General features: G+C 45.6%; 1 protein-coding gene across 6 annotated transcripts in view; it reads right to left on the bottom strand.

The window, feature by feature from the left end:
* The window catches only part of BRAF (B-Raf proto-oncogene, serine/threonine kinase), a 1,024,017-nt gene that overhangs the window by 202,961 nt on the left and 793,730 nt on the right, over positions 1-27,326 (bottom strand). For all 6 annotated transcript variants that reach the window (XM_033958817.1, XM_033958818.1, XM_033958821.1 and 3 more), the window contains one exon: positions 1,381-1,427. In XM_033958817.1, coding sequence (XP_033814708.1) covers positions 1,381-1,427 — 47 coding nt within the window. The remainder of the gene's footprint in view (positions 1-1,380; positions 1,428-27,326) is intronic.

Here is a 27,326-nt window from a genome sequence, read left to right on the forward strand (position 1 = left end):
GCGCTCAGGCGTTCCTTTCACCAAAGTCCTTTCTTCTGATGTAACTTTCTGTTTCACGAAACAGGAAGTTACATTAGATGGAAGGACTCCAGCAGAGGGAAAGCCCAAACGGGTCCCTAGTCTGCAAAACAGATCAACGGCAAGGGGGCAGGCATGAATTAGTGAGTATATTTTTTTCTGAAAACAAATCGATTTGAAACGATTTACCCAAAGTTAATTGGTGAATCGATTTGAATCAGAAATCGGGCACCTTTAGTGTCAGCCTGTGTACTCACTGTGCCCTGACAGGATCCATGCTGCAGCTTGCTTTCAGCTCTCCCAGAAGCTGGATGAGAAAATTCACTGCCACAATGCTGGGAATGGTTCAGGAACACTGATCTTCAGGCTGCCAGTCAAACTCTTTTGTCTGACTACACCTCCACCCTGCAGACCAACGGATGCGCACTGGTATAGGCAAAGGCGCAAAGGGTGTCTAGCAGCCTGTGCTCAAGCCCTGATTAAGAGTAGGTGAGACCACATTAGGGACGGCCCTGATCTTCAGAAAAATCTATGCAGACTGGCTGACAGGTACCCAGTGGGATCAGCCTGTCAGCTATAGACCAAAGTCTGTGAATTTTCAAGTAGGCAGAGCTTCAAAATCACTCCAAGAACTAAAATACCTGAAAAGGGAACAAAATTACATTGAATTAAAATAATAAAATGGGGAGAACAGAACAAACACATCTGCAGTCATGTGTGCAGAAGGAAAGAACTGAAGGTAGAGCTAGAGCAGTGTTTCTCAACTCGGTCCTGGAGTACCCCTTGCAAGTCAGGTTTTCGGGATATCCACATTGAATTTGCATAAACTGCCTCCATTATATGCAAATTTCATTCATGCATATTCATTGTTGATATTTTGAAAACCTGACTGGCAAGGGGGTACTCCAGGACCAAGTTGAGAAACACTGAGCAAGAGAGCCCAGTGAAGTATTACAGAGGCAGAGTGAAAAATCTGGAGTGGATTCCTTCTAAATTTAAGTTTCACCTATTGAATTGGAATATACCCTTTTCCAAGCCACACCTGTCTGCTGTCTTATTTTACAATCCCACTACCTCTGAGGGATGGACTGGGGACCAAAGGACTAAAAGAAAAATGAAATATTACTTTATCCATTTGTGTGGCTGATTCATCCTACTTGCTAATAGAGAACACATTATATCTTCTCTTAGAATCCTCCATAAATTGTACATAAGTTGCCTGTGAATTCCACAATCTCTTGCATATCAATGGCAAGGTGCTATAGAATCTACCTAAAAGCCTCTGATTGTCCATTTCTTGAGGTTTAAGTTTTGTATAATTTAATAAAAATGATTATACCACATTTTGATGACAAAGGATACTATTACTCTTCAAATCTCTGTGGATAATTGACTTTGCGTGCAAATAGCTAAAAAGAAAAAAAAAGTCATCATTAAGTTAAACACGGACAAAAGTAAACAACTGCATGCACTAATTTAACCTCTTCTATTTAATGGATAAATCAAGTAATTTCAGTTAAAGCTAAAGCACTAATATATTCAGTAGATTGTTTCACATTAACCCCCTCCTTTACAAAGCCACGCTAGCATTTTTAGTGCTGGCAGCTGTGGTAATAGCTTCCTATGAGCATTTGAGCTGTTACCATTGCGGCCGGCGCTAAAAACATTAGTGCAGCTTTGTAAAGGAGGGGGTAACATACTTGGGCATTTTAAAGATATAATTTAAATTCTTTCCAACCCTGTGGATATTGAAAACAAATGATAAATAAGTGGTCAATATCATCATCTGTCTGGGGCGAAATAACTCTCCAAAAATGGAACGGAGGAAAAATTGGTGAAAAGATACAAGTTTAAAAATGGGCTAGATCAAACTATTGATTCCAGAGAAATAAACTCACCATCCTGAAAAAAGGCCTAATGCATTTTTGTGAGAGCAGAAGTTCCAGCATAGAAACTGATACAAAGCATATATAGCAGCTGAAGGAACTACTCCTTTAACATAGCTTCTTCCTTCTTTGCTCTCCCAGTTAGAGATATATCACACAGAGAAAACACATACAAGCAACAAAATTTAGAAAAAAAAATCCATGCACGGAGAAACAAAACACCAACACAAACAAAACTTGGATGCATGTATACAGATGGACTGAAATGAATTCCATGAGGTATACTCTACATGCTTTATTCTCCAAGCAATCTCAGTCCTTCTAAACATGCTGGAACAATTTTTAGTGATTTAGGTGTATATTTAATTTTCTTTGCTGTAATTTCGACTATGAAATCTATTAAATTACTCCTGCATTTTATGTTTGGCAACCAGATTTGAGGGTGCTGCTGAGAAGCATGTGCAACTTAATTGGCTAACAAGCTGTTATCCATCAATAATTGGATGCTAAAAATCCAATTATTGACGTCAACTGGCACCAATTAGAATTTGTGTGCACATCTAGCCATATGCTGGGCACCTAAATACCACATAAAAACAAACACTGTAAAGAAGATGATGTTCAAGATGCAGACTTTATTAAAAGTTCAATCCAATAATCCACAAAAGGAATACCTAGGACCCAAAACGTTAGGGATTGTGGACCCAACATGGTCCGTGTTTCGACAAAACTGTCTTCCTCAGGGGTCCTTGAAGGTTCTGATACAGAAACTCCTGGATCAAAGGCTAAAAATGACTCTTGAAAAAACTCTGCGCAGTTGAGAAGTCCTCAATGGCGGGAGAACACAAACACCTAAATACCACAGCAAAATCCAAAAAGGGACCTAGCCATGGGAGGTTCATGGGAAGGTCATGGGTGTTCCAAAAAGTTACACACAGTGTTAAAGAATAATGGGTCTCTGTGCCCAACTTGGGCATCAGGACGTACATCAGGTTTCAGCAGGTGTAACTCTAGCACCCAAAGTTGGGCATGGACCAAACATTAAGCACTATTCTATAAAGAGCATGCACCCTTTATTGAATAGAGCTTAGTACCACACTTTTCCAATGCCCATATTGAGTGGCTATTTACAGAATTCCCGCTTTACTATATAGCTTTCTTAGGACTAGATTCACAAAGGCCACAGATCGGATCCGATCTGTGAGCGATCAGATCCGATCCATGGCTGGGAGGCTGATTCACAAATTGCCCTCATGCAAACAAGGGCAATCGGAATCACGCCTCCAACCAACCGCATGGATCGCTCTCCAGCGATCCCGACACATATGCAGACCATCTGTAGATGGTCTGTGCATGTGCTGGCCCTGTGTGCCCGGCAGAGCTGAAAACTTTTTTTTTTAAACTTCGCAAGCCCATGGTTTTAACCCGCTTTAAACCCGCGGGTTAAAACCACAGGCTTGAACTACAGGGAAGGGCAGAAGAGTCAGGGCAGAGAGTCGGGGGAGAAAAGAACGGAGAATCTGGGCATAGAAGAGCAGACAGTTGGGGCAAGAAGAGCGGAGAGTCAGGGCAGAGAAGAGCGGAGAATCGGGGCAGAGAGCAGGGCAGCAAGAGCCGAGAATTGGGGAAGAAAGCAGGATGGCAGAGAGCAGGGCAGTTGGAAAGGACCTGAGCAACTGGTCCTCTGCAGAAACTTATTTTTCGATCGGCCAGCCCAGTCAGTGTCCATAATTTTTTTTTTTTTTTAGTGAATCACTGCCTGCCTGTATTTGCATGCCGTTCCCCCTCATTTGCAAGGGTGGATCGGATTGGGTGCGGATACGCTCGGGAGGAAGGTTAATGAATTCGGTCGGGGTCACAAAGTGGTCAGGACACAATCGGTGGGCTTAGTGAATCTAGCCCTTAATGCTTAACATCTGAACGTTGGAATCTGCTACTTGTTGCTATGGTAATTAACTACTAGTGAGAGAGGATCGTTATCTTGAAATAGAACCACCCTGTGGTTAAACTGTAAATCCATCCTTTGAAGTCTCTTGAAAGTAACATCTATAGTTTGATATGTTATCACATTTGGTTCCATTTTATTCTTTTTCCAAACTAACAGAATGACTGGACTTTACAAGTTTTATTTAAAATTTGGTTCTAACGCTTATCAACATTTCTAAGCAATGTACATCAGTAAAAGTGGGGGGGACAATTTTATACATACAATAGACTCACATAAACATAATTAGACTAACTCAATAATGTAAGGAAAGGGGGAAGAATATTTATAATAAAGAGAGACATTTAAGGATTGAACAAAGGGTGGGGGATATATAAAAATAATGAATAGTACTAAAAAGTTTCACTGATTGAGAAAAAAAACATAAGAATATTGCCTATACTCTAATCATAAATATTGAAAGCATCCTTAAAGAGAAAACTTTTAAGGGAACCTTTAACTACTACTACTTCTATTTATCATTTCTATAGCGCTGAAAGGTGTACGCAGCGCTGTACTATTAACATACAATAGACAGTCCCTGCTCAGAAGATCTAACAATCTAATTTGACAGACAGGACATCTCAGGGTTGAGGAGATTATGGTAGAGGAAATGATACAGTGGGTATAGGTATCTGATAGCAGTGAATGGGAGTTATGAGTTGAAAGCAGACTCAAGAAAGTGGGCTTTTACCTTGGATTTGAATACTGCTAGGGATGGAGCATGACGTATTGATTCAGTCTCCTCCCTAAGATAGATAGGTAAAGAGTTTCAAAGTTTGGGGGCTGTAACTGAAAAAATCTCTGTATGTCTTGTATTGATGACCTTCAAGGAGGGAATGGATAACAAGTGTTGTTCATTTGATCTTAAGAGTTCTTGATGGAGTGAATGGAAGAAGGAGTCTATCAAGAAAAACGGGTGGATTTGTTGATCGAATTTTGAAGATTAAGACAGCAATTTTATATGTAATTCTGTATGTGTTTGGGAATCAGGGAGCATTTTTCAAAAGGGGGGCAAACGTGATCAAACATTTTTGAATTTGTAATCATTTTTATTGCTATATTTTGGATTATCTGTAGGCGTCTGTTTTGTTTTTGTGTAATATTTTTATATAAAGAGTTTCAATAATCCAATTTTGAGATCACGAGAGAGTGGATGAGGACGTTTAGAGCTGCTGGTTCGAGGAACTTAGACAATGATCTTATTAAGTGTAAGATCATTGAGAATTGATGAACAAAGCCTTTAGGTATGTAAAACCTTACGTATCTCATAGAAACAGAAAAATGAAGGCAAATAAAGACCATATAGCCTATCTAGTCTGTCTTACCATATCATTTACTATCCCCTCCTCTCTCTTAGAGATCCAACACACTTATCCCAAGCTTTCTTGAATTCTGATAGAAACATTGAAACATGATGATAAAACAAAATAAAAGTCAAATGGCCCATCCAGTATGCTTATCCACAGTATCCACTATCTCCTCCTCTCCCTAAGAGATCCCACATGCCTGTCCTACACTTTCTTGAATTCAGACACAGTCTTTGTCTCCACCGCCTCTACTGGGAGACTATTCCACACATCTAACCAACCTCTCTGTGAAAAAGTATTTCCTTAGATTACTCCTGATGCTATTACCTCTTAACTTCATCCTGTGCCCTCTCATTCTGGAGCTTCCTTTCAAATATAAGAACATAAGAAGCGCCATCTCCAAATCAGACCTTCGGTCCATCAAGTCTGGTGATCCTCACACGTGGCAGCCCTGCCAGGTGAACACCTAGCAAAATTTTTAGTCACCCATATCCTTCTATGCCTCTCATAAAGCTAGTTTGCTTTTGAATCCTAGGACGGTCGATTCCCCAATAACCTCCTCTGGTAGAGCATTCCAGGTGTCAACCACTCTCTGAGTGAAGCAGAACTTCCTAATATTAGTCCTGAACTTGTCCCCCCTTAGCTTCATTCCGTGTCCTCTTGTCCATGTCAAATTGGACAATGTAAATAGTTTTTTCTGCTCTATTTTGTCGATTCCTTTCAGTATTTTGAAGGTCTCGATCATATCCCCTCGCAGTCTCCTTTTCTCAAGGGAGAACAATCCCAGTCTCTTAAGTCGATCCTCGTATTCCAGTTTCTCCATACCTTTTACTAGTTTTGTTGCTCGTCTCTGCACCCTCTCCAGCAGTTTTATATCCTTCTTTAGGTTGGGAGACCAATGTTGGACGCAGTATTCCAAGTGGGGTCTGACCAATGCTCTATAAAGCGGCATTATGACCCTCTCTCATCTACTCGTGATTCCCTTCTTTATCATGCCCAACACTCTATTTGCTTTCTTTGCCGCCGCCGCACATTGTGCTGATGGTTTCAGGGTCCTATCTTGTTCGCTCTTACCCAGAGTTGCACCTGACATTCTATACTCATGTTCCTTATTCTTACTGCCTAAATGCATTACTTTCCATTTCTCCACATTAAACTTCATCTGCCATTTCTCCGCCCATTTCTCTAACTGACACAAATCACTCTGGAGTTCCTCACTATCCTTTTGCGATCTGATTGCCCGGCATAGCTTTGTGTTGTCTGCAAACTTGATGATCTCACTGGATGTTCCTTCTTCTAGGTCATTGATATAGATATTAAATAAGATCGGCCCAAGTACCGAGCCCTGGGATACACCACTAGTCACTTTCACCCAGTCGGAGAACTTCCCATTTATGTCCACTCTCTGTTTTCTGTTCTCCAGCCATTTGCCTATCCATCTTTGCATATCCCCCCTCTATTCCATGGCTTTGTAGTTTCCTGAGAAGTCTTTTGTGTGGAACTTTGTCGAACGCTTTCTGGAAGTCTAAGTATATTATGTCCACCGGTTCTCCACTATCAATTTGTTCGTTCACTGTCTCAAAAAATTGAAGTAAATTCGTTAAACATGATTTCCCTTTCCTGAAGCCATGTTGACTGGCTTTCATCAGGTCGTGTGTCTCTAAGTGCCGGACTATACTATCTTTAATCAGTGCTTCAACCATCGTTCCAGGGACAGACGTAAGGCTCACAGGTCTGTAGTTGCCCGGTTCTCCTCTCGATCCTTTTTTGAAAATTGGCATGACATTCGCTATCTTCCAGTCATCCGGTATCTGTCCAGTTCTAATTGTCTGGTTGGCAAGTTTTTGCAATAACTCTCGGATTTCAACCTTCAGTTCTTTTAAGACTCTCGGGTGAATTCCATCCAGTCCAGAGGATTTGTCACTTTGTTTGTTGATCTGGTAGTATACCTGGTCCAAGTCCACTTCTACTGTGGTAAGGCTGTCTTCTATTACACCTTTAATACACTTCATCTGGTATTGTAGCAGTGTCCTCCTTTGTAAAGACGGATGCAAAGAAGGACACTGCAATTTGTTTGTCTTCCTTGATGTACCCTTTTCTTCCCTGGTCGTCCAGCGGTCCCACCGCCTCTTTTGCGGGGTTTTTCCCTTTTACGTATCTAAACAAGGGCTTGAAGTTTTTGGCCTCTTGCGCTATTTTCTCCTCATAGTCCTTTTTGGCATCCCTCATCACCTTGTGACATTTCTTCTGATCATCTTTATGTTTGTTCCAAGCTTCAGTTGTTTTCGTGCGTTTCCATTTTTTGAAAGAGTCCTTCTTTTCTTTTATGGCTTCCTTCACCTGTCTGGTAAGCCATGCCGGTTCTCCTTTGCCTTTAGTTCTCCTTTCTTTGGAAATCCGCAGAATGTAGAGATTTTGTGCTTCCGTGATAGTATTTTTCAGTAGGGACCATGCCTGATTACCGTTTTAATTTTGTCCATCGTTTTCTTGAGCCGTTGTTCTACCATGGCTCTCATGCGATCATATTTACCCTTTTTAAAGTTTAAGGTCGTGGTTAAGGTTTTGGTAAGTTTCCCTTTCCTGATGTCAAGTTTAAAGTTGATCATGTTGTGATCGCTCATCCCCAGCGGAGCCGTGACTTCTACTTCTTTTGTCGGTCTCGTGAGGCCATTTAGGACCAAGTCCAAGGTGGCATTGCCTCTTGTCGGCTCCCTTACCATTTGTTCAAGGAAGCAATCCCCTAGCGCCTCCAGGAACTTGGCCTCCCTGCCGCAGTTGGAGGTTCCCAAGTTCCAGTCTATCCCCGGGAAATTGAAGTCTCCCAAGATTATTACTTTGCCTGTCTTGCATTCTTGTTTGATTTCCTCTATCATTTCTGAGAAGGTTTCCTCCGTCTGCCCTGGGGGTCGATAGTAAAGGCCAATTTTTGTGTCTGCACCATTATGTCTAGGAATCTTGATCCAGAGGGACTCCAGCTTCTCTTTCCTTTCCGTCGTAGCCACTCCAACAGATTCTACTCCTTCCTGAACATATAGAGCAATACCTCCACCTTTCTGCCCTACTCGATCTCTTCTGTATAGTTTGTATCCCTGTAGTACTGTGTCCCATTTGTTTTCTTCATTCCACCATGTTTGTGTTATGCCCATGATTTCCAGTTCATCGCGTCTTGCTATTGTCTCTAATTCCCCCATTTTGTTTCCCAGACTTCTAGCATTCGTATACATACATTTGAGTTCTCTTTGTGTTATCTTCTTAGACTTTCTATGCTTGGTTGTCTCTACTGCTTCTTTCACGGTATCCTTTTCTGCTCCTACATTGTCTCTCTTGTTTGCTGTTTGGCTGTCCCTTCCTGTGTCTGAGTTGTCCCTTCCTGCCTTGTCTCTCTTATTTGCTGTGAGGTCATCCCCTCCTGTGTATGAGTAGTTGCCCGTGGTTCCTTCGTCGGGGCATCCTGTCACCCGGGCCATCGACTGGTGATCGACTGTCGGCTTTCCCCTGTCTTTTAGTTTAAAGCCTTCTCGATGGCCTTCTTCATGTTGCCTGCCAATACTCTTGCTCCTTCCTTGTTGAGGTGTAGCCCATTCTTTCTGTAGTACTTGCTTTTTCTCCAGAACGCCATCCAGTTGTGCACGAAGTCAAAACCTTCCTCTTTGCACCATCGTCTCATCCAGGCGTTGATCGCTTGCAATTCCCCTTGTCTCTTTCCATCCACTCTTGGTACTGGGAGGATCTCTGAGAAAGCCACCTTCACCTCCCTGATCTTCAGTTTTCTTCCGAATGAGCGGAGCTGGCCCTTCATCTCTTCCCTGTCATACTTCCGCCTGCTCACATCGTTAGTTCCCACATGGATAAGCACAGCAGTGTCCTCTCCCCCCTGCGCTGTCTATGATCCTGAAGATCCTGTTGGCCACATCCTTCACTCTTGCTCCAGGCGGGCAGGTGACGATTCTGTCCTCTCTTCCTCCTGCGGTGTGACTGTCCACATGACGTATAATGGAATCGCCTACGATGATCCCCATCTTCTTTATTTGGGGGTTCTTTGGGGGTCATAAGTCCACGTTCATGGTGTAGGGCCAATCTTCTTCCTCCTGCGATACACTTAAAAATGTTTTCGGCTCTTTGGGTGGGGGGACATCTTTCTGCGTTCTCTCTCTTCCTCCTGGTGTGAGGTCGTCCCCTACCTCAGCTTCAGTTTTTTTCTGAATTTGCAGGGGTGTCTTCTCTACTCTCATCCAGGCCTTCTTTCTGGGTTGCTAGGGTATAGCTTTCAAGCCCTGGGATCTCCACGTGTTGCTGGTGAGCTTCTTCAATGAATCTTTCTAGCTCCTTAACCTCCTTGTTTGGACTGAACGCACTAGAAACTTCTCCTGTTCTCGGATTCTATCTTCAAAGACGAGGAGTTCTTTTAGTTCCATCACTGTCTCCTCCAGGAGTTGTATTGCCGTTTCAAGCTATCCATCTCCATGCACCAACTGCAAATGTATGCCCGCCTCCCCGAAGGGAGATAGTTATACATATTGCAGCCGGTACAGAAGACAGGAAAGCTCATCTTCTGACTTCCTTGGGCTTCCATTTCTTGCTTCCCTTATGAGTTGTCAGAGTGATTTATTGTGAACCTTCTGTCTCTGTTTACTGGTTTTTTCCGACTTCCTGTCTGCTGTCTTCCTGTTTGTAGTGAGACTGTTGGTGTTGTTGTGTTGGAACCTTTGTATGTTTGTTTCCCTTCTAGGTGTGTGGTACTGTGCCTACCTCCCCCTTACCCTCTGACTTCCTGTCTGCTGTCTTTCTGTTTGTAGAGACTCTGTTTGTGCTGCTATGTTGGGACCCTTGAAAGAGACTTGCCTCATGCATGTAACCCATGGCCTCCTATGGTACTCTATGCCTGGTTATGTGCACAGGAGTCACGGTTATTTAGCATTGGCAATCTCACTCGATCTGGCTGCATTTGATCTAGTTGATCATAAATTATTGATAAATAGATTAACTGCTATAGGGCTTTCACTATCTGTATTGGATTGGTTTAAGTCTTTTTTTTTTAATTCTTTATTGATAAATTCTTTATTGATTTTTAATCAAAAACAGTGTCATAAAATAAAAGAACATACATTACACTAATATCTGTATAGGTAACATAACTATCATTCAATAATTTAATTTTCTTGCATATAATAATAACAATACAATAACCTAATATATAATATAAATGAAAAATCAAGTTACCTAAATTTCACTATCAACATTTACTCCCCTCCATCCAACCCTCCCCCCCCAAGATGTGCAAAGATAAATAAACCAAAGAAAAAATAAGATGAAAATACATTATTATGTCTTTACAAATTTAGTCAATGGGCTCCAAATTGTATTGAATATCTCACTAAATTCCCTACACTCCGCGTTAATTCGTTTGTATCTGTATGTAGTGCACACATTCACCAAAAAGTATAATTTATTCTATCATGGTTCTTCCAATTACTTGTAATCAATTGAATGGCTTAAATCAATTGAATGGCTTGTAATCAATTGAATGGCTGTTAGGATCAAAAATAAACGACTCTTATATTTATCTAGAGTGGGTTTCACATGTAAAATTGTTCCACAAATTATAGCCTCATATGATAATGGAACATTTGAATCTAAAACTAGATTTATTTGTCCCCAGATTGACTTCCAAAATATTAATATAAATGGACAAAAATATAACAAATGGTCCAGAGTCCCTATATCAATATGACAATGCCAGAATCTATTAGACTTAGAACTATATATTTTATTTAATCGAACTGGGGTCCAGAAAATCCTATGTAACAAAAATAACCATGTTTGTCTCATAGATGCTGATGCTGTACATTTCAATCTCTAAGTCCAAATTCGTGGCCGAGACACAGAAATATACTGTTTAATCTCGATGCTCCAGATGTCTCTAAGACTATTTTTTGGCTTTTTATTCATAAATCCAGAAATCAATTTGTACCACTGAGCAGCCTGCTGTCCTACTAAATCAGTTTGGTATCAAAGGATTTGCAGGCTAAAATAAGTGTTTAAATTTTTCCATTCAGGGAACCCACTCTGAATAGCCTGCTTCAACTGCAACCACCTATATTGTTGAGATTTTAAAATTCCAAATGACTGTTGCAGTTGTGAAAAACCAAGCAGATTTCCATTAAACATAAAATCATCTAATGTCCGAATACCTGCCTGCATCCAATTTTTCCAAGCAATCCCAGCACTGCCTATTTGAATCTTGGAGTTTAACCATAAGGACTGTAAAGTAGATTTCATTATGGGAACATCTGTTAATCTATCAATAAATTTAATTGTTTTCCATAATTGTTTTCACATTATTTCTAGCATAACTAGGTATTTTAATATTTAATATATGAGACAGTCTCATTGGGAACATGATTTTCCACTCCAGATATAACCAGTCTGTCATTGGCAGCCATGAGGCTTACAGGGAACTACAAATCTATGCTTTCAGTGCAAGGTCCGGCACTGTGGAATATCTTACCTCTATTGTTGTGACAATCAAATGTGCTTTGGCATTTTAGAAAGGGGGTGAAAACTGTATTATTTGAACACTTTTTTGGTGTAAGCGCAGTGACAGTTTGAGGATGTTATTTACAAAATCAAACCTATTCAACTTTTATGTGGTGTTCCGCAAGGCTTCACATTATCGCCAGTGGTTTTTAATATTTTCATTTCTCCTTTGCTTATGATTATTCAGGAGTTTGGACTTAAGGTATATTGTTATGCCGATGATATACTTATTGTAAAAATCGATCCAATTCAATGTGATTTAAAAATTATCACAGATGGTCTGGCTACAATATTTCAGTGGCTTAGAAATCATAGATCAGTGTTGAATATTGAGAAATGTATTTCATGTTGGATACAGGTCATTATCCACAGCCACATGTAGATGTGCTATTATTAGGGGAAAAGATTCCATCAGTACAGAAGGACGAAATCTCCCATGCGTTTAAAGTCAGTGCCACGAAAGTCGAGTACTTTCGTTGTTGTGCTTGATCTAGAGAAAACTTTTCTGAGGTTGAACCCTCGATTCCATGGTATGCAATTTTCCGAAGTAGTCGTTCATGTGGAACTTTGTCGAATGCCTTCTGAAAATCCAGATATACAATGTCGACCGGGTCGCCCTTGTCTATCCGCCTTTTTACTCCCTCGAAGAAGTGCAGCAAGTTCGTCATGCAAGATCTGCCTTTACTGAAACCGCATAGTTGGCAGGGGAAGCCTGAACAGCTGAGAGGCAGAGGAAGCCCATGTTGTCGCATCATGTTTCACATTGATTTTCTTTTTTTTCTTTTTTTACATATATTTTGTTTTACCTGCGCAGTTGTTTAATGATGTTGTTCTGTACTTTTAAATTTTACTTGTACAGATGATTTTAATGTATTATGATACATATGTTTTTGATAAGTATAACACAATCATTGATTTTAACATGTCCATTATTCATATGTTTTCTTATTGATTTTTAATTTTCAGTTGTTTGTCAGTCCCCTGAGGAAGAAAGTTTATACTGCTGAAACTGGGATCCTAGTCAGGACCTAAGTTTTTGTACTTTAATTGATGAAACAAACAACCTTATAGAAACTTTCTACTAGAGAATGACATGGTGGTTGATACCCGGTGAGCCACAGGTACCCTGCCGAAATGGGCAGCGAGAAAATAGTAGTCGCCGCGGGGATGGGAACAAGGCTATTCACTACCCCGTGGAGTGGTGAATGGTCTTGTGTCCGCAGTGAAGGGAACACGACGTGTGGTCATGGATTGTATGGTCCAGGATCCCCCTCCCGCCTGATCACCGCTTCCTGCCATTTCTCTCCCTCCCTCACCCTCACCTTATGTGCCAAATTGTTCTTCTCCAAGCGGCACGCTTTCAACAAGTCATTTGCTGGCACGGCTGCTTCAGTTGAATCCTTCTCTGACACAACCGGAAATAGGAAGTTGCATCAGAGGAGAAGATTCAACTGAAGCAGCCGTGCACGTGCAACTTGTTGAAAGCGTGCCGCTGGGAGAAGAAAAATTCGGCACATAAGGTTAGGGGAAGGGAAGGAGAGAGATGATGGGATGCAGCGATCTGGCAGGAGGAGGCTGCTGGACTGCGTGATCCTTTGTAAGGAAAAATAAATTTAAGTTTCAAGCCTATTGGGAGGGCATAAGGAAAAAGAGATTAGCCTCAGAGTACATGCTCTCATTTATCTCTATCTTAGCCTCTCTCTATTTTTCCCCATCATTCTCTCTCAAGATCTCTCCTTTTCCTGCCTCTTCCTTACAAAGGTTTTTACCATTTCAGATCTCTTTTACAGAAATCAATACTGATTTTTAATTGCAGAAGAATTCAGGAAGACTAAATACTATAAGGGGGGAGGTATTTTTAAATTTTCTTTCTCCAGGCATAAATCCATTTTTATTGTAGAGCTACCTGCATGGCCCTTTTTTCATGAGGTAGATCTTTGGTATTTCTGCAGCAAGATTTAGAAAATTCTGTAGCAATTTTTATGGAAAGAACAGGTGAAAACAAAACTGTCCAGCTCTGAGGTGATACAACATGTGTGAGGAAGTAGAGAAGTAGGAGATCTTTACAGTCAGGGTGCAGGAAGATGAATTAGTCCAGTAGGAGCTGACAGTCTCTTTAAACTGGTGAGATGCATACTTGGGATAAAATGATGTCTGCACAAGATCTGTCAGTCACTTGAAACTGGTAAAGTTCACCCTTGGGTTGAAATGATGTCTGTGCATACAGGGAGGGATACACCAGCTTGAAAGGAGTCCAGATATCATTCAGTGGCTGCATTCCAGTGTGATCCAAAGATGTCCGGGGCGGTACTAGGAGAGATCTCCCAGGAAAGGGACTTGGGAGTTCTGATCGACAAGTCCATGAAGCCATCTGCACAGTGTGCTGCGGTGGCGAAAAGGGCGAACAGAAACCACAGTTACTTACCGTAACAATAGTTATTCAGGGACAGCAGGCAGCTATTCTCACATGTGGGTGACATCATCCATGGAGCCTGGATGCAGACAGCCTCGCAAGCAGACTTGCTTGCAGAAACGTAGAAGTTTCGAGTCTGCTGCATCGCACATGCGCGAGTGCCTTCCTGCCCAGCACAGGGTGAGTCTCCTCAGTTCAGATAGCTAGCAGAGAAGCCAACCAGGGGAGGTGAGTGGGTTGTGATAATAGCTGCCTGCTGTCCCTGGATAACAACTGTTATGGTAAGTAACTGCTTTATCCCAGGACAAGCAGGCAGCCTATTCTCACATGTGGGTGACCTCCAAGCTAACCAGAATGGGATGGTGGGAGTGTTGGCAACTTAAGAGAATAAATTTTGTAATACTCTCTGGCCCAAATGGCCATCCCGTCTGGAGAAAACATCCAGACAATAGTGAGAGGTGAAAATATGAACCAAGGACCAGGTGGCACCTGTGCAAATGTCCTCAATAGAAGTGGATCTGAGGAAAGCTACTGAAGCCGCCATGGCTCTGACTTTGTGGGCTGTGACTCGACTCTGTAGATGCAGTCCAGCCTGGACATAGCAGAAAGATATACAAACAGCCATCCAGTTGGAGATGGTACGCTTAGAAATTGGACGTCCCAACTTGTTTGGATCGAAGGAGACAAAAAGTTGAGGAGCAGTTCTGTGTGGTTTGGTGCGTTCCAAGTAGAAGGCCAAAGTACATTTACAGTCCAGAGTATGAAGAGCTGATTTTCTAGGATGAGAATGAGGTCTTGGAAAAAAACACTGGACTTACAATAGATTGGTTGAGATGAAATTCTGAAGCCACTTTAGGTAAGAATTTAGGATGAGTACGGAGGACCACCTTGTCATGATGGAAAACTGTGAAAGGTGGATCAGCAACTAACGCTTGCAGCTCACTGACTCTTCGAGCAGATGTGAGGGCAACGAGAAACACCACTTTCCAAGTGAGATACTTCAGATGAGCCGTAGACATTTGGTTCAAATGGAGGCTTCATCAATTGAGCAAGAACAACATTGAGATCTCAAACCACTGGAGGCGGTTTGAGAGGAGGTTTGACACTGAAAAGTCCTTTCATAAATTTGGAAACCACCGGTTGAGCAGAGAGAGGTTTCCCTTCAATAGGCTGATGAAAAGCAGCAATTGCACCGAGATGGACTCGAATGGATGTAGACTTGAGGCCAGAAGTAGACAAGTGCAAAAGATAATCAAAGACAGAAGCCAAGGAGGTATATCAAGGCTCCATGTCATGAGAGATGCACCACATAGAAAATCTAGTCCATTTTTTGGTGGTAGCATTGTCTAGTGGAAGGCTTTCTAGAAGTCTCTAAAATGTCTCTTACAGGTTGAGAAAACTGAAGAGGAGTTATGTTGATTGGGATGAAGTAGAGATCCTTGACTCTGTGTAAGCAGGGACAGAAAAACTGGTAGAGGGTATGGCTCCCTGCTGCTGAGTTGAAGTAGAAGGAAGTACCAAGGTTGTCTCAGCCACCGAGGAGCTATCAGAATCATGGTGGCATGATCGTTCTTCAACTTGACAAGAGTTTTGAGAATGAGAGGGAATGGAGGGAATGCATACAGGAAGAGATTAGTCCAGAAAAGCATCTGTCTCAAGTCGATGAAGAGAATATATCCTGGAGCAGAACTGAGGCAGTTTGTGGTTGTGGAGAGATGCAAAGAGATCTATCTGAGGAGTTCCCCACTGAGAAAAAATGTGATGAAGAGGCAAGGAATTGAGTGTCCATTCGTGAGGTTGAAGAAGACGACTCAATTTGTCCGCCAAACAGTTTTTCACCCCTTGGATGTAAACAGCTTTCAGGAAGGTGTTGTGGAGGATTGCCCAGTCCCAAACCTTCAGAGCTTCTTGACAAAGGGAGAGAGATCCCGTTCCTTGATGAATGTTGACATAGTACATGGCGACTTGGTTGTCCATTTGCATGAGGACTACCTGGTCATGAAGATGTTGAAAAGCTTTGAGAGCATTGAAGATCGCTCTGAGTTCCAACAGATTAATATGACACTGACGATCCGTGCTGGACCAGTGGCCTTGAGTATGGAGACCGTCGAGGTGAGCCCCCCAAGCGTAGGTCGAAGAATCTGTCATGAGGACCTTCTGATGAGGTGGCGTCTGAAACAATAAACCTCTCGAGAGATTGGAAGAGAGCATCCACCAGTGGAGAGACTGTTTCAACGAAGGAATGACTATAATGTGTCGCGATAATGGATCATAAGCCTGCTTACATTGAGATGCCAGGGTCCATCGAGGAATTCGAAGGTGAAGTCTGGCAAAAGGAGTCACGTGTACTGTGGAGGCCATGTCACCTAGTACTACCATCATGTGTCTTGCTGAGAGTGCAGAGCAGGAAGACACTTTGTGACAGAGCTGAATAAGAGCATCCAGATGTTGTTGAGGAAGGAATGCTCCGAGTTGGATAGTGTCCAGAACAGCTCTGATGAATTGTAGATTCTGAGAGGGCTGAAGCTAGGATTTGGGAAAGTTGATTTCGAATCCTAAGCTTTGTAGGAACCACGTAGTCCGTTGGGTCACTACAATAACCCCCCTGAAATGTTGAATCTTTGATGAGCCAGTCGTCTAGGTAGGGAAACTCCTGAAGACCATGGTTCCTTAGAGCTGCTGCTACCACTACGAGGCACTTGAACACTCTGGGAGATAATGCCAGGCCAAAGGGTAGCACTCTGTATTGAAAATGTAGATTCCCCACCCGAAATCTGAGGTACTGACGGGAGGCCGGATGAATGGGGATGTGAGTGTAAGCCTCCTTGAGATCTAGAGAACATAACCAATCGTTCTGATGTAGAAGTGGATAAAGGGATGCCAGGGACAGCATGCAAAATATTTCTTTGACTAAAAATTTGTTGAGAGCCCTGAGATCAAGAATGGGCCGCAGATCACCACTCTTCTTCAGAACTAGGAAGTAATGGGAATACAACCCCCTGCTCTGCTATTCCAATGGAACTTCCTCGGTGGTACGGAGATGAAGCAGAGCTTGAGCTTCCTGAAGAAGAAGGGCGGTCTGGGATGGTTTGGAAGGATACTCTCTTGGAGGAAGCTCTGGTGGAATCTCAGAGAAATGAAGAGTATTCTTCCCTGATTATTGACAACACCCAGAGGTCGGATGTAATGGTCTCCCATCGATGGTAAAAATGATGGCGACGACCTCCTATGGGGGAAGGGAGGACAGAGGCAGAACGATGGAGGTTATGCTCTGTGTGAGACAGTGAAAAAGGCTGAGCAGCCTTAGGTGAAGCAGAAGGTTGAGGTTTCTGTTGTTGTTTCTGCTGTTGTTTCTTGGCGGGTGCTTGAGTATAAGGAGCAGCCCTTGGAGGATAATGCTTCTGGAAAGTTAGAAGAGGTCGAGAAGGCTTTGTAGGAGCTGGCTTAGGCTGACAATGGAAGCAAAAGATTTTTCATGCCTCTATGGATTCATCAAAGAGGTCATTGCCTTCACAAGGAATATTAGCCAGACAATCCTGAAGATTAGGGTCCATATCAATGGTGCGAAGCCAGGCCAGGCGACGCATTGCTACTGAGAAAGCAGTGACCCTGGAAGAAATTTCAAAGGCATCATAAGATGACTGGAGAAGATGTAGTCAGAGTTGCGCCAAAGTAGCACCAAGCTCCAGAAACTCCACATGTCTATGTTCATCCAAGTTCTTCATAAAACTTGGAAGATGGTCAATCAAAAATTTCAAATAAGTTGTGAAAATGAAATTGTAATTTAGGACTCTAGAGGCCATCATGGAATTCTGGTAAAGGCGATGGCCAAACTTGTCCATGGTCTTGCCCTCTCTTCCAGGTGGTACTGTGGCATATACTCTGGAAGGATAGATCCTCTTTAATGAAGATTCCACAAGAAGGGATTGGTGAGATAACTGAATTCTCAAAACCTTGCAATGTAGTGTTCTATACCTCGATTCCAATTTACCTGGAACAGCAGGTATAGCATAAGGAATCTCTAGATTTCTTTTGAAAGTTTGAGACAAAAGCCTATTAAGAGGAAGCTTGAGGGACTCCACAAGAGACTGAGCAGATGCATTTCCTCTAAATACTCCTTAGAATATTTAGAACCAGCGTCCAATTTAATTTCTATGTCGTCAGCCATTTGACGAAGAAAGGAGGAAAAAGATAATTGATCTGCTAGAGCCTGGCCTCGAGAAGGACTCGATGACCTCGAGGCGCCTCGAGTGGAGAAGGAAGGCAAAGCCGCTCTAGAGTACTGGTAACCTAAAGAATACCTCGATGGATGCCTCAATGAGGGCCTCGATCTATGACAAGAGTGCTGCCTGGAAGTAGATCTCGATTGAGATCTCGGAGAGGTTGCCCTATGCCTGGAGACGGGCTGTGCTGCTGGTGAATGAGTAGGGCTAGAAGCTGTAGATCGAAACCCCATAGGCTCAGAGGTTTGGATCGAGGAATCTCGAAGCACTCGCAAAGACTCAACTCCTTGCATAGAGTGCGAAGATTCCAATCGAGACACTCACAAAAACTCGACTCCTTGCATAGAGTGTGTAGATTTCAGACCAGACACTCGCAAAGATTCGACTCCTTGCATAGAGTGTGTAGACACAGCTCGTGGCACAGGCAGGGACCCAACCTTACGGGAGACTGCTGATTGCCCAGGCTGGACTGCAGGAAACAGAGTTGAGGCAGGCATGTATTTGGTCAGTAACTGAACAAATTGCTGCTCTAATATGGTCTGGAGAGAAGAACATAAAAACATAAGAATTGCCGCTGCTGGGTCAGACCAGCGGTCCATCGCGCCCAGCAGTCCGCTCATGCGGCGGCCCCCAGGTCAAAGACCTGTGCCCTAACCGAGACCAGCCCTACCTACGTTCGTTCTGGTTCAGCAAGAAGCCTGCAATTGTGGATCCGAGTCTGAAACTGGACCACTTGCTGAGGCTTTAGGCTACGAGGTGGCAGTAGAAGCATGCTTTGACTTGGACTGATGCTTGGATAACTTGAGGACCAGCACAGGAACCTTCTGCTTAGATATCTGACCTGAAGGAAGCTCAGGGGAAGATAAAGCAGGTGTACTCGAGGCCAAAGACAATCCAAATGAGGAAGGTCTGATGAGACTTGCAGTCAGAGTCGTCGAAGCAGGAGGACCCCGACTGAAGTCTGGACTGAGTTAGGACCCGAGGTCGAGGGTGCAGCTGAAGAGTCCATCCTGAACAGCTTTTCCACTTGAACTCGATGACGTTTAAGGGCTCAAAGTTGAAGAGTAGCACAGTGCAGGCATGACTTCGGACAATGATCAGGATCAAGACACTTAAGCATACCAGCAGTGTGGGTCCATGAGGGAAATTGCACACTGGCTAAACTTCTTGAAGCCAGTTACTGGCTGGGACATAGAAGGGAAGATAGCCACTGCAAAGTAGAAGCCCGCAGGCTGCAGCCAAGTGGCCTGCCCCACCAGACAGTCGATGAAAAAATAAGTCTTTTTTTTTTTTAGAACAGAAAATAAAGAAATGAAAAGAGCGATTCGCAAAAGAACTAAGACAAACCGCGGTGAAGAGAAGGCACGAAGCAACAAAGTTTCAGACTTCTTGGCTCCACGGAAGTTTCAGACTTCTTGGCTCCATGGAAAACTGAGAACTGAGGAGATTCGCCCTGTGCTGAGCGGGAAGGCACTCGCGCATGCACGGTGTGGCACACTTGAAACTTCTACGTTTCTACAACAAGTCTGCTTGCGAGGCTGTCCGCATCCGGGCTCCGTGGATGACGTCACCCACATGTGAGAATAGGCTGCCTGCTTGTCCTGGGATAATGCTAGGAATGATTAAGAAGGGGATCATGAACAGATCAGAGAAGGTTATCATGTTGCTGGACCGGGCCATGGTGCGCCCTCACCTGGAGTACTGCGTCTAGCACTGGTCGCTGTATATGAAGAAGGACATGGTACTACTCGAAAGGGTCCAGAGAAGAGCAATTAAAATGGTTAAGGGGATGGAGGAGTTGCCATACAGTGAGAGATTGGAGAAGCTGGGCCTCTTCTCCTTTGAAAAGAGGAGACTGCGAGGGGACATGATCAAAACATTCAAAATACTGAAGGGAATAGACTTAGTAGAGAAAGACAAACTGTCACCCTCTCCAAGGTAGGGAGAATGAGAGGACACTCTAAAGTTGAAAGGGGATAGATTCCGTACAAACGTAAGGAAATTCTTCTTCACCCAGAGAGTGGTAGAAAACTGGAACGCTCTTCCGGAGTCTGTTATAGGGAAAAACAAAGTAGGACAAGTTCATGCTAAACTGGTGAGACTGGACTCATTTGGAGCACTGGTCTTGACCTAGGGGCCACCGCATGAGAGGACTGCTGGGCAGGATGGACCACTGGTCTGACCCAGCAGTGGCAATTCTTATGTTCTTATGTAATTCGTCGGTGGGATCGGATGGAGATTATGATGAACCTCCACTCAAATCACATGCATGGAAACTTGTTTGAGCATCAATCGCTCTTTTAGAATCGGTCATAAATTGGACCCATGTGGTGTTACCAACCCTGTTTAGTGCATCTTTTGATTATTTTCTAGCACCTTTCCTAGTGCTACTATAGTGGAAGCAGTGTCAGCAGAAACATTTTCTCTGTGACTGAACATTGGTTTAATGTCAACTAGTGTTCTACCTCACTAATTTAAGAATTTAGTAAGCTCCTTCTCTAGAATGGTATCCTCTGTCTGTTGAGGGGGCACTAGCTTCTTTCACTACTAGAATTTTCCAGGGTGTGGCCTCAGTGTCTGGCACAATCTCCTCTGAAATGTCCTAGGGCTAGATTCACTAACCTGCCCGAATCGGAACAATCCATTTCCGATTTGGGCAGGTCCGACTGATTCAAAAATCGGTCATATTCAAATGGGGGCGATGGGAAGAATACCCCTATTTGCGAGCAGGGATCACAAATGTGTGATCCCTGCTTATGCGCAGACTCTGACAGTAGTGACAGGAGAAGCAGCCCTGATCTCTCCTGCCTGCTCTGCTCTGTCCCTATCTCTCCTGCCTGCTTGCCCTGATTCTCCTGCTCTCTGCCTCCCTTCCCCACAGTGCAAGCCCGTGGTTTTAAAGCAGGCCTACACAGCGGGGAAAGGCAGCAGAATGCAGGAGAGTCGGGGCGAGCAGGCAGGAGAGATCGGCGCAGAGCAGGGCAGGCAGGAGAGTCTGCAGTAGTCTGCATTAGCCCGACACCGCGGCCCAGCCCTACACCCCCCTGAATCAACTTCGACCGGCCCCACCTCCTCACCTGGCCCACCCACTCCATGTACCTATTAAATAGTTGGGAGCAGGAGGGATGCCCTGTCCTTCCTGCTCCTTACGGCAAGGCTCCTCTTCGGGAGCAGGAGGGGTGCCCGGTCCCTCCTGCTCCTAGGCCTCAATCTTCGGGAGCAGGAGGAAGCACAAAGTTCTCCTGCTCCTGTACCCCCACTGGCCGCTGTGCAATAGCGGCCTTAGGCCATGCCCCAGTGCATCACCTGATGCACAGGGAGGGGCCTAAGGCCTTGATTGGCTGAGGCACCTCGGGCTCCTCCCTGGCTCCCCGAATTCCCATAAATGCCCCCCCCGAAGAAAAAGGCAGGAGGGATGCCGACTCCCTCCTGCCATCAGGCCCAGTTCCCCCCCAAAAAAAACCCAAAAGAAAACTTTCCCAATGCTGCTCGCCCACCCACTCACTCACTCCCCAAACATATGCGTGCAAGCGAATGAATATGGCACGATGGATGCCAACTTCCTCCTGCCATTGCAAACCCCCCACCGCCATCGGCTGGGCTGGGCCGGGGCTGGGGCCGGGACCGGGGCTGGGACCAGGCCCACCCCCCTCCTCATACCTTTAAAAAGTTGGGAGCAGGAGGGGTGCTCAGTCCCTCCTGCTCCAGGCCTCCTCCTCCTTCGAACTGCGGCCTTAAGCCCCACCATGGTGCATCATATGATGCACGGGGAGGACCTAAGCCCTGATTGGCTCAGGTTCCTCAGGCTCCTCCCTTGGGAGGGGCCTGGGGCACCTTAGTATCAGGGACTTCCTTAGACTCCTCCCTAATGAATTTTTCCTTTTTTATATATTCTGCAAAAAGTGCATTGCAAGCTGTGATTTTAAAGATATTTTACAGGGTTTTTGGTTTTTTTTAAAAAATAATTTTTATTGAGAAAGTAGCCAGCACCATAACAAGAAAACAGAGGCTACAACGGGTTGTAAGGGTGGAAGAGGGCTGGAGAGTCAACAAAGATAGTAAGCGACTGGTCTTCAGTAGTCGCTTTCTATCGGATCGGCAAACCCAATCAGTGTTTTAGTGAATCGATGGCTTCCTTCTTTTGCATAAAATAGTAAACACTTTCAATGATGATGCTGTAATGTCCTGTAGTATAATTTAAGGACAGCATAGGCTATTAAATGACTAAAAATGAAGAAAAAAGCCTCAGATAAGGGCCCTCCTATCTCCACCGAAGTGGTTTACTAAAGGTGTTTGAGCGGTCACCTTATTGGCAAAAAACCTTCAATGAAATAAGAGCTTTATGCTGTGCTTTACTAATGAAAAAAAGATAGAAGAAAAACTTTTCTACTTATCTTCAGCTGATCGGTACACCAACGGTGGCCAGTGTTTCACAATTCTGCTGCCTCAGGGTGTATCCCAACTGATCAGACTTCTTTCAAATGGGACGCCAAAAACGTCTCCCACACCTGAAATGGCTGTAGAAGCCATTTGAAAGAAGTCTAATCAGTTGGGATACACCCTGAGGCAGCAGAATTGTGAAACGCTGGCCACCATTGGTGTACCGATCAGCCGAAGATAAGTGGAAAAGTTTTTTTCTATCTTTTTTTCATTAGTAAAGCACAGCATAAAGCTCTTATTTCATTGAAGGTTTTTTGCCAATGAGGTGACCGCTCAAACATCTTTAGTAAACCACTTCGGTGGAGATGGGAGGGCCCTTATCTGAGGTTTTTTCCTTCATTTTTAGTCATTTAATAGCCTATGCTGTCCTTATATTATACTACAGGACATTACAGCATCATCATTGAAAGTGTTTACTATTTTATACAATTTGTTTTCATGACATCTGAGTCATTTGTGTTCCTTCTTTTGCATGCCATTTCCCCTCATTTGCATGTGTGGATCGGATCAGGTAGGAGATTTGATCGGCAGCAGTTTAGCGAAATGGCTCGGGGTCGGGGAACGATCGCAAAACCAGTAAAACTGCCCTGCTCTGCCCTGATCTCTCTTGCCTGCTCGCCGGACACCTGCTCTCTTCTGCCATTCCCCACAGTGCAAGCCCGTGGTTTTAAAGTGAGCCTGCACTGTGGGGAGCGGCAGCAGAGAGCAGGAGAGTCCGGCGAGCAGGCAAGAGATCGGGGCAGAGCAGGGCAGGCAGGAGAGAGCAGGGCAGAGCCCTGACAGCAGTGACAGGAGGCTGCTTCTCCTGTCACTACTGTCAGGATCTGCGCATGAGCGGAGATCGCATATTTGCGATCCCTACTTGCAAATGGGGGCGTTCCTCTGATCGCCCCCATTTGAAAATGACTGATTTGTGAATCAGTTGGACCTGCCCAAATCGGAAATGGATTGTTCCAATTTGGGCAGGTTAGTGAATCTAGCCCTAGATTCACTAAGCAAACTGATTTACCTCCGACCTGATTCACTAACCTGTGTACCGATCCGATTCCGATCTGTACATGCAAATGATTGAAAGGGCATGCAAAGTAGGCCGGGACGTGATTCGCTAAACTAAAATCTTGAACACCGACTGGGCTGGCCGATCAACAAGAAGCGACTGCTGGGGACCAGTCGCCCTGCTCTCTGCTCCTCTTGTTGCCCCCGACTCGTCCTACTCTCTGCTTCTCTTGTCGCCCGACACACAGGACCTGCCCGACACCCTCCCCCCGATCATGCACGGCCAGCCCACCTGCCCCACCGCCTCACCCACGACCAGCTCACCCCAGGTTGGCCCAGGCAGTCGGGCCAGGCCCACCCCTTGTACCTGTTAAATGGTTGGGTGCAGGAGGGGTGCCCGGTCCCTCCTGCTCCTTAGGGCAAGGCATCCTCCATCTTCAGGAGGAGGGGTGCCCAGACCCTCCTGCTCCTAGGCCAATCTTCAGGAGCAGGAGGAAAGTCCTCCTACTCCTACTCCCCAGCCACCGCTTTGCAATAGCGACCTTAGGCCCCGCCCCGGTGAATCATCTGATGCACAGGGAGGGGCCTAAGGCACTGATTGGCTGAGGCGCCTCGGGCTCCTCTCTGGGAATCGGCTTCCTGGGAGCAGCCCAAGGCGCCTCAGCCAATCAGTGCTTTAGGCCCCTCCCTGTGCATCAGATGAGGCGCTGGGGTGAGGCCTAAGGCTGCTATTGCGCAGCAGTGGCTGGTGGAGCAGGAGACTTTCCTACAAGCCTAGGAGCAGGAGGGTCTGGGTACCTCTCTTGCTCCCAACTAATTTAAAGGTACAGGGAGGGAGGTGGGTGCAGGCAGGCCTGACCAGGGGTGCGCCGGGGGTTGGGAGGCCTATGGAACAGGAGGGACTGAGCACCCCTCCTGCTCCCAACATTTTAGTGAAGGAGATGGGTGGGCTGTGCCGGGAGGGGGGAAGGGGGTGAGGGCCATGCCGTGCCGGTTGTGGGGAGGGAGGGCGAGGGCCATGCTGCAGCATCAGCATTTTATGTGTTTTTTTTAAAGCGCTTACGGCAAGAGGAAGTTGACATCCCTCCTACTTGGGGGGGGGGGGCGCGTTTGTGTGTGTGTAGGTACATTTTTTTGACAGGCCTGCCTGTCTGTTATTAATTATTCTATGGGGCAGATATTTTGCGTGTGTAACACATGCGAAATATCTGTGCCATGGAAAAAAATGAATAAAGAAGACAGGCAAGTTTGTCAAAAATCCTGCAGACCTGTCGATAACTCAGTTACCACAAATCTGCAGCAATCGGGTTTACCAATAGTAAAACCCGATTTGAAATAGCCAAGCAATTGTTAGTGAATCAATCGCTTGGCTATTTTGCATGGGGTTTTGCTAATTTGCATGGGAGGGTTGGGATCAGATCACTATAAGCTTTAGTGAATGGGGTTGGAGGGAAATTTGGTTGCAAAGGGCTCGCAAACCGATCGGTACACAATCAGTTTGCTTAGTGAATCTAGCCCCTAGCCCTTTGCTAGAACACTTCTCAGCTTTTGGCCCAAATTGACTAAGCAAAACGATTGTGTATCGATCGGTTTGCGAGCCCTTGGTGATCAAATTTCCCTCCAACCCCATTCACTAAAGCCTGTAGCGATCCTCCCATGCAAATTGGCAAAACCCCATGCAAAATAGCCAAGTGATTGATTCACTAACAATTACTTGGCTATTTTTAATCGGGTTTTACTACTAGCAAACTCGACTGCTGAGACCTGTCGGTAACTGAGTTACCGTCAGTTCTGCAGGTTTTTTGACAGGCCTGCCTGTCTTTTTTATTCATTTTTTTCCATGGCACAGATATTTTGCATGTGTTACACAAGCAAAATATCTGCCCCATAAAAAAATGAATAAAATAAAGTCAGGCCTGTCAAAAAAATGTACCCCCACACACAAACGCGCCCCTCAAGCACGGCCGCCCCCCACCCCCAACCGGCATGGCCCTCGCCCTCCCTCCCTCCCCGCAACAAACAGAGCCTTCACCTCCCTCCTGGCATGGCCCACCCCCGGAACCAAAAGGTTGTGAGCAGGAGGGGTGCCCGGACCCTACTGCTCCTTCGGACAAGGCTCCCATCTTTGGGAGCAGGAAATGTGCCCAGACCATCCTGCTCCTACGCCGATCTTCAGGAGCAGGAGGAAAGTCCTGCTCCTGCTCCCTGGGCTGCCGCCACGCAATAGCAGCCTTAGGCCCCACCCCGGCGCATCATCTGAGGCCCGAGGCGCCTCAGCCAACCAGTGCCTTAGGCCCCTCCCCATGCATCAAATGATGTGCCGGGGCTGGGCCTAAGGCCGCTATTGCGCAGCGGTGGCCCAGGGAGCAGGAGCACTTTCCTCCTGCTCCCAAAGATCGGCGTAGGAGCAGGAGGGTCCTGACACCCCTCCTGCTCCCAAAGATGGGAGCCTTGTCGGAAGGAGCAGGAGGGACTGGGCACCCCTCCTGTTCCCAACTATTTTAAAGGTACCGGGGTGGGTGGGCCGGGCCCAACCGCCTGGACCGACCAGGGGGTGGGCCGGGAGGTGCGAGGCCTAGGAGCAGGAGGGACTGAGCACCCCTCCTGCCCCCAACTTTTTGGTGCCGGGGGTGGGTGGGCCATACTGGGAGGGCCCTGCCGGGAGGGGGGCAAGATCCGTGCTGTGCCGAGGGAGGGTGAGGCAGAGATCGGGGCAGAGCAGGGCAGGCAAGAGAGATCAGGGCCTGGGGAGTGTCAGGCAGGGCCGGTGTGTCGGGCCGGTGGGTGGGGTTAGTGTAGGCTCTCCTGCCTGCCCTGCCCCGATCTCTCTTCACTGCTCGCTGGACTCTCCTGCTCTCTGCCGCCGTTCCCCGCAGTGCAGGCTCGCTTTAAAACCACAGGCTTGCACTGCGGGGAACGGCGGCAGAGAGCAGGAGAGTCCGGAAGCAGGCAAGAGAGATCTGGGCAGGCAGGAGAGATCGGGGCTGTGCCCTGACAGCAGTGACAGGTGGCTGCTTCTCCTGTCACTATTGTCAGGCTGTGCGCATGAGCAGGGATCGCTCTCCACTGATCCTCCCCTGGAAGTCTGGCATCTTTCTTTTTATTCATCTCCATCCACAGATCCACCTTTCCCAACTACCCTTTCATTGAGCCTCTATCCCTCCTTCCCCACCACCCCAGGGTCCACCATCTCTCCCTTTCTTTTCCCAACTACCCTCCTATCCAGTATCCCTTTTCCCCCCTCCACACCATCCCTTGTGTCCAACTTTTCTCCCTTTCTGTTCCTTCCCTCCCTAAATCCACCATCTCTCTCCCACTCCTCCTCTGTTTTTAGACCCATTATTTCTTCCCCCCCTAAAGTTCGGCATATGCACGTCTCTTTGAACCCCCCTTCCCTCCCTCCCTCCGTGTACTTCTACAGCAGGGCCCCGAAGGCTTGCACCCCAACCCTTGAAGGCCTGCCTGCAACCCTGGAGGTCTGCACCCCCCAAAGGCCTGCACATTCCCCCCTGAAGGCCT

This window comes from Geotrypetes seraphini, chromosome 9, assembly GCF_902459505.1.
Source record: "Geotrypetes seraphini chromosome 9, aGeoSer1.1, whole genome shotgun sequence".
In the NCBI taxonomy this organism is placed as follows: Eukaryota; Metazoa; Chordata; class Amphibia; order Gymnophiona; family Dermophiidae; genus Geotrypetes; species Geotrypetes seraphini.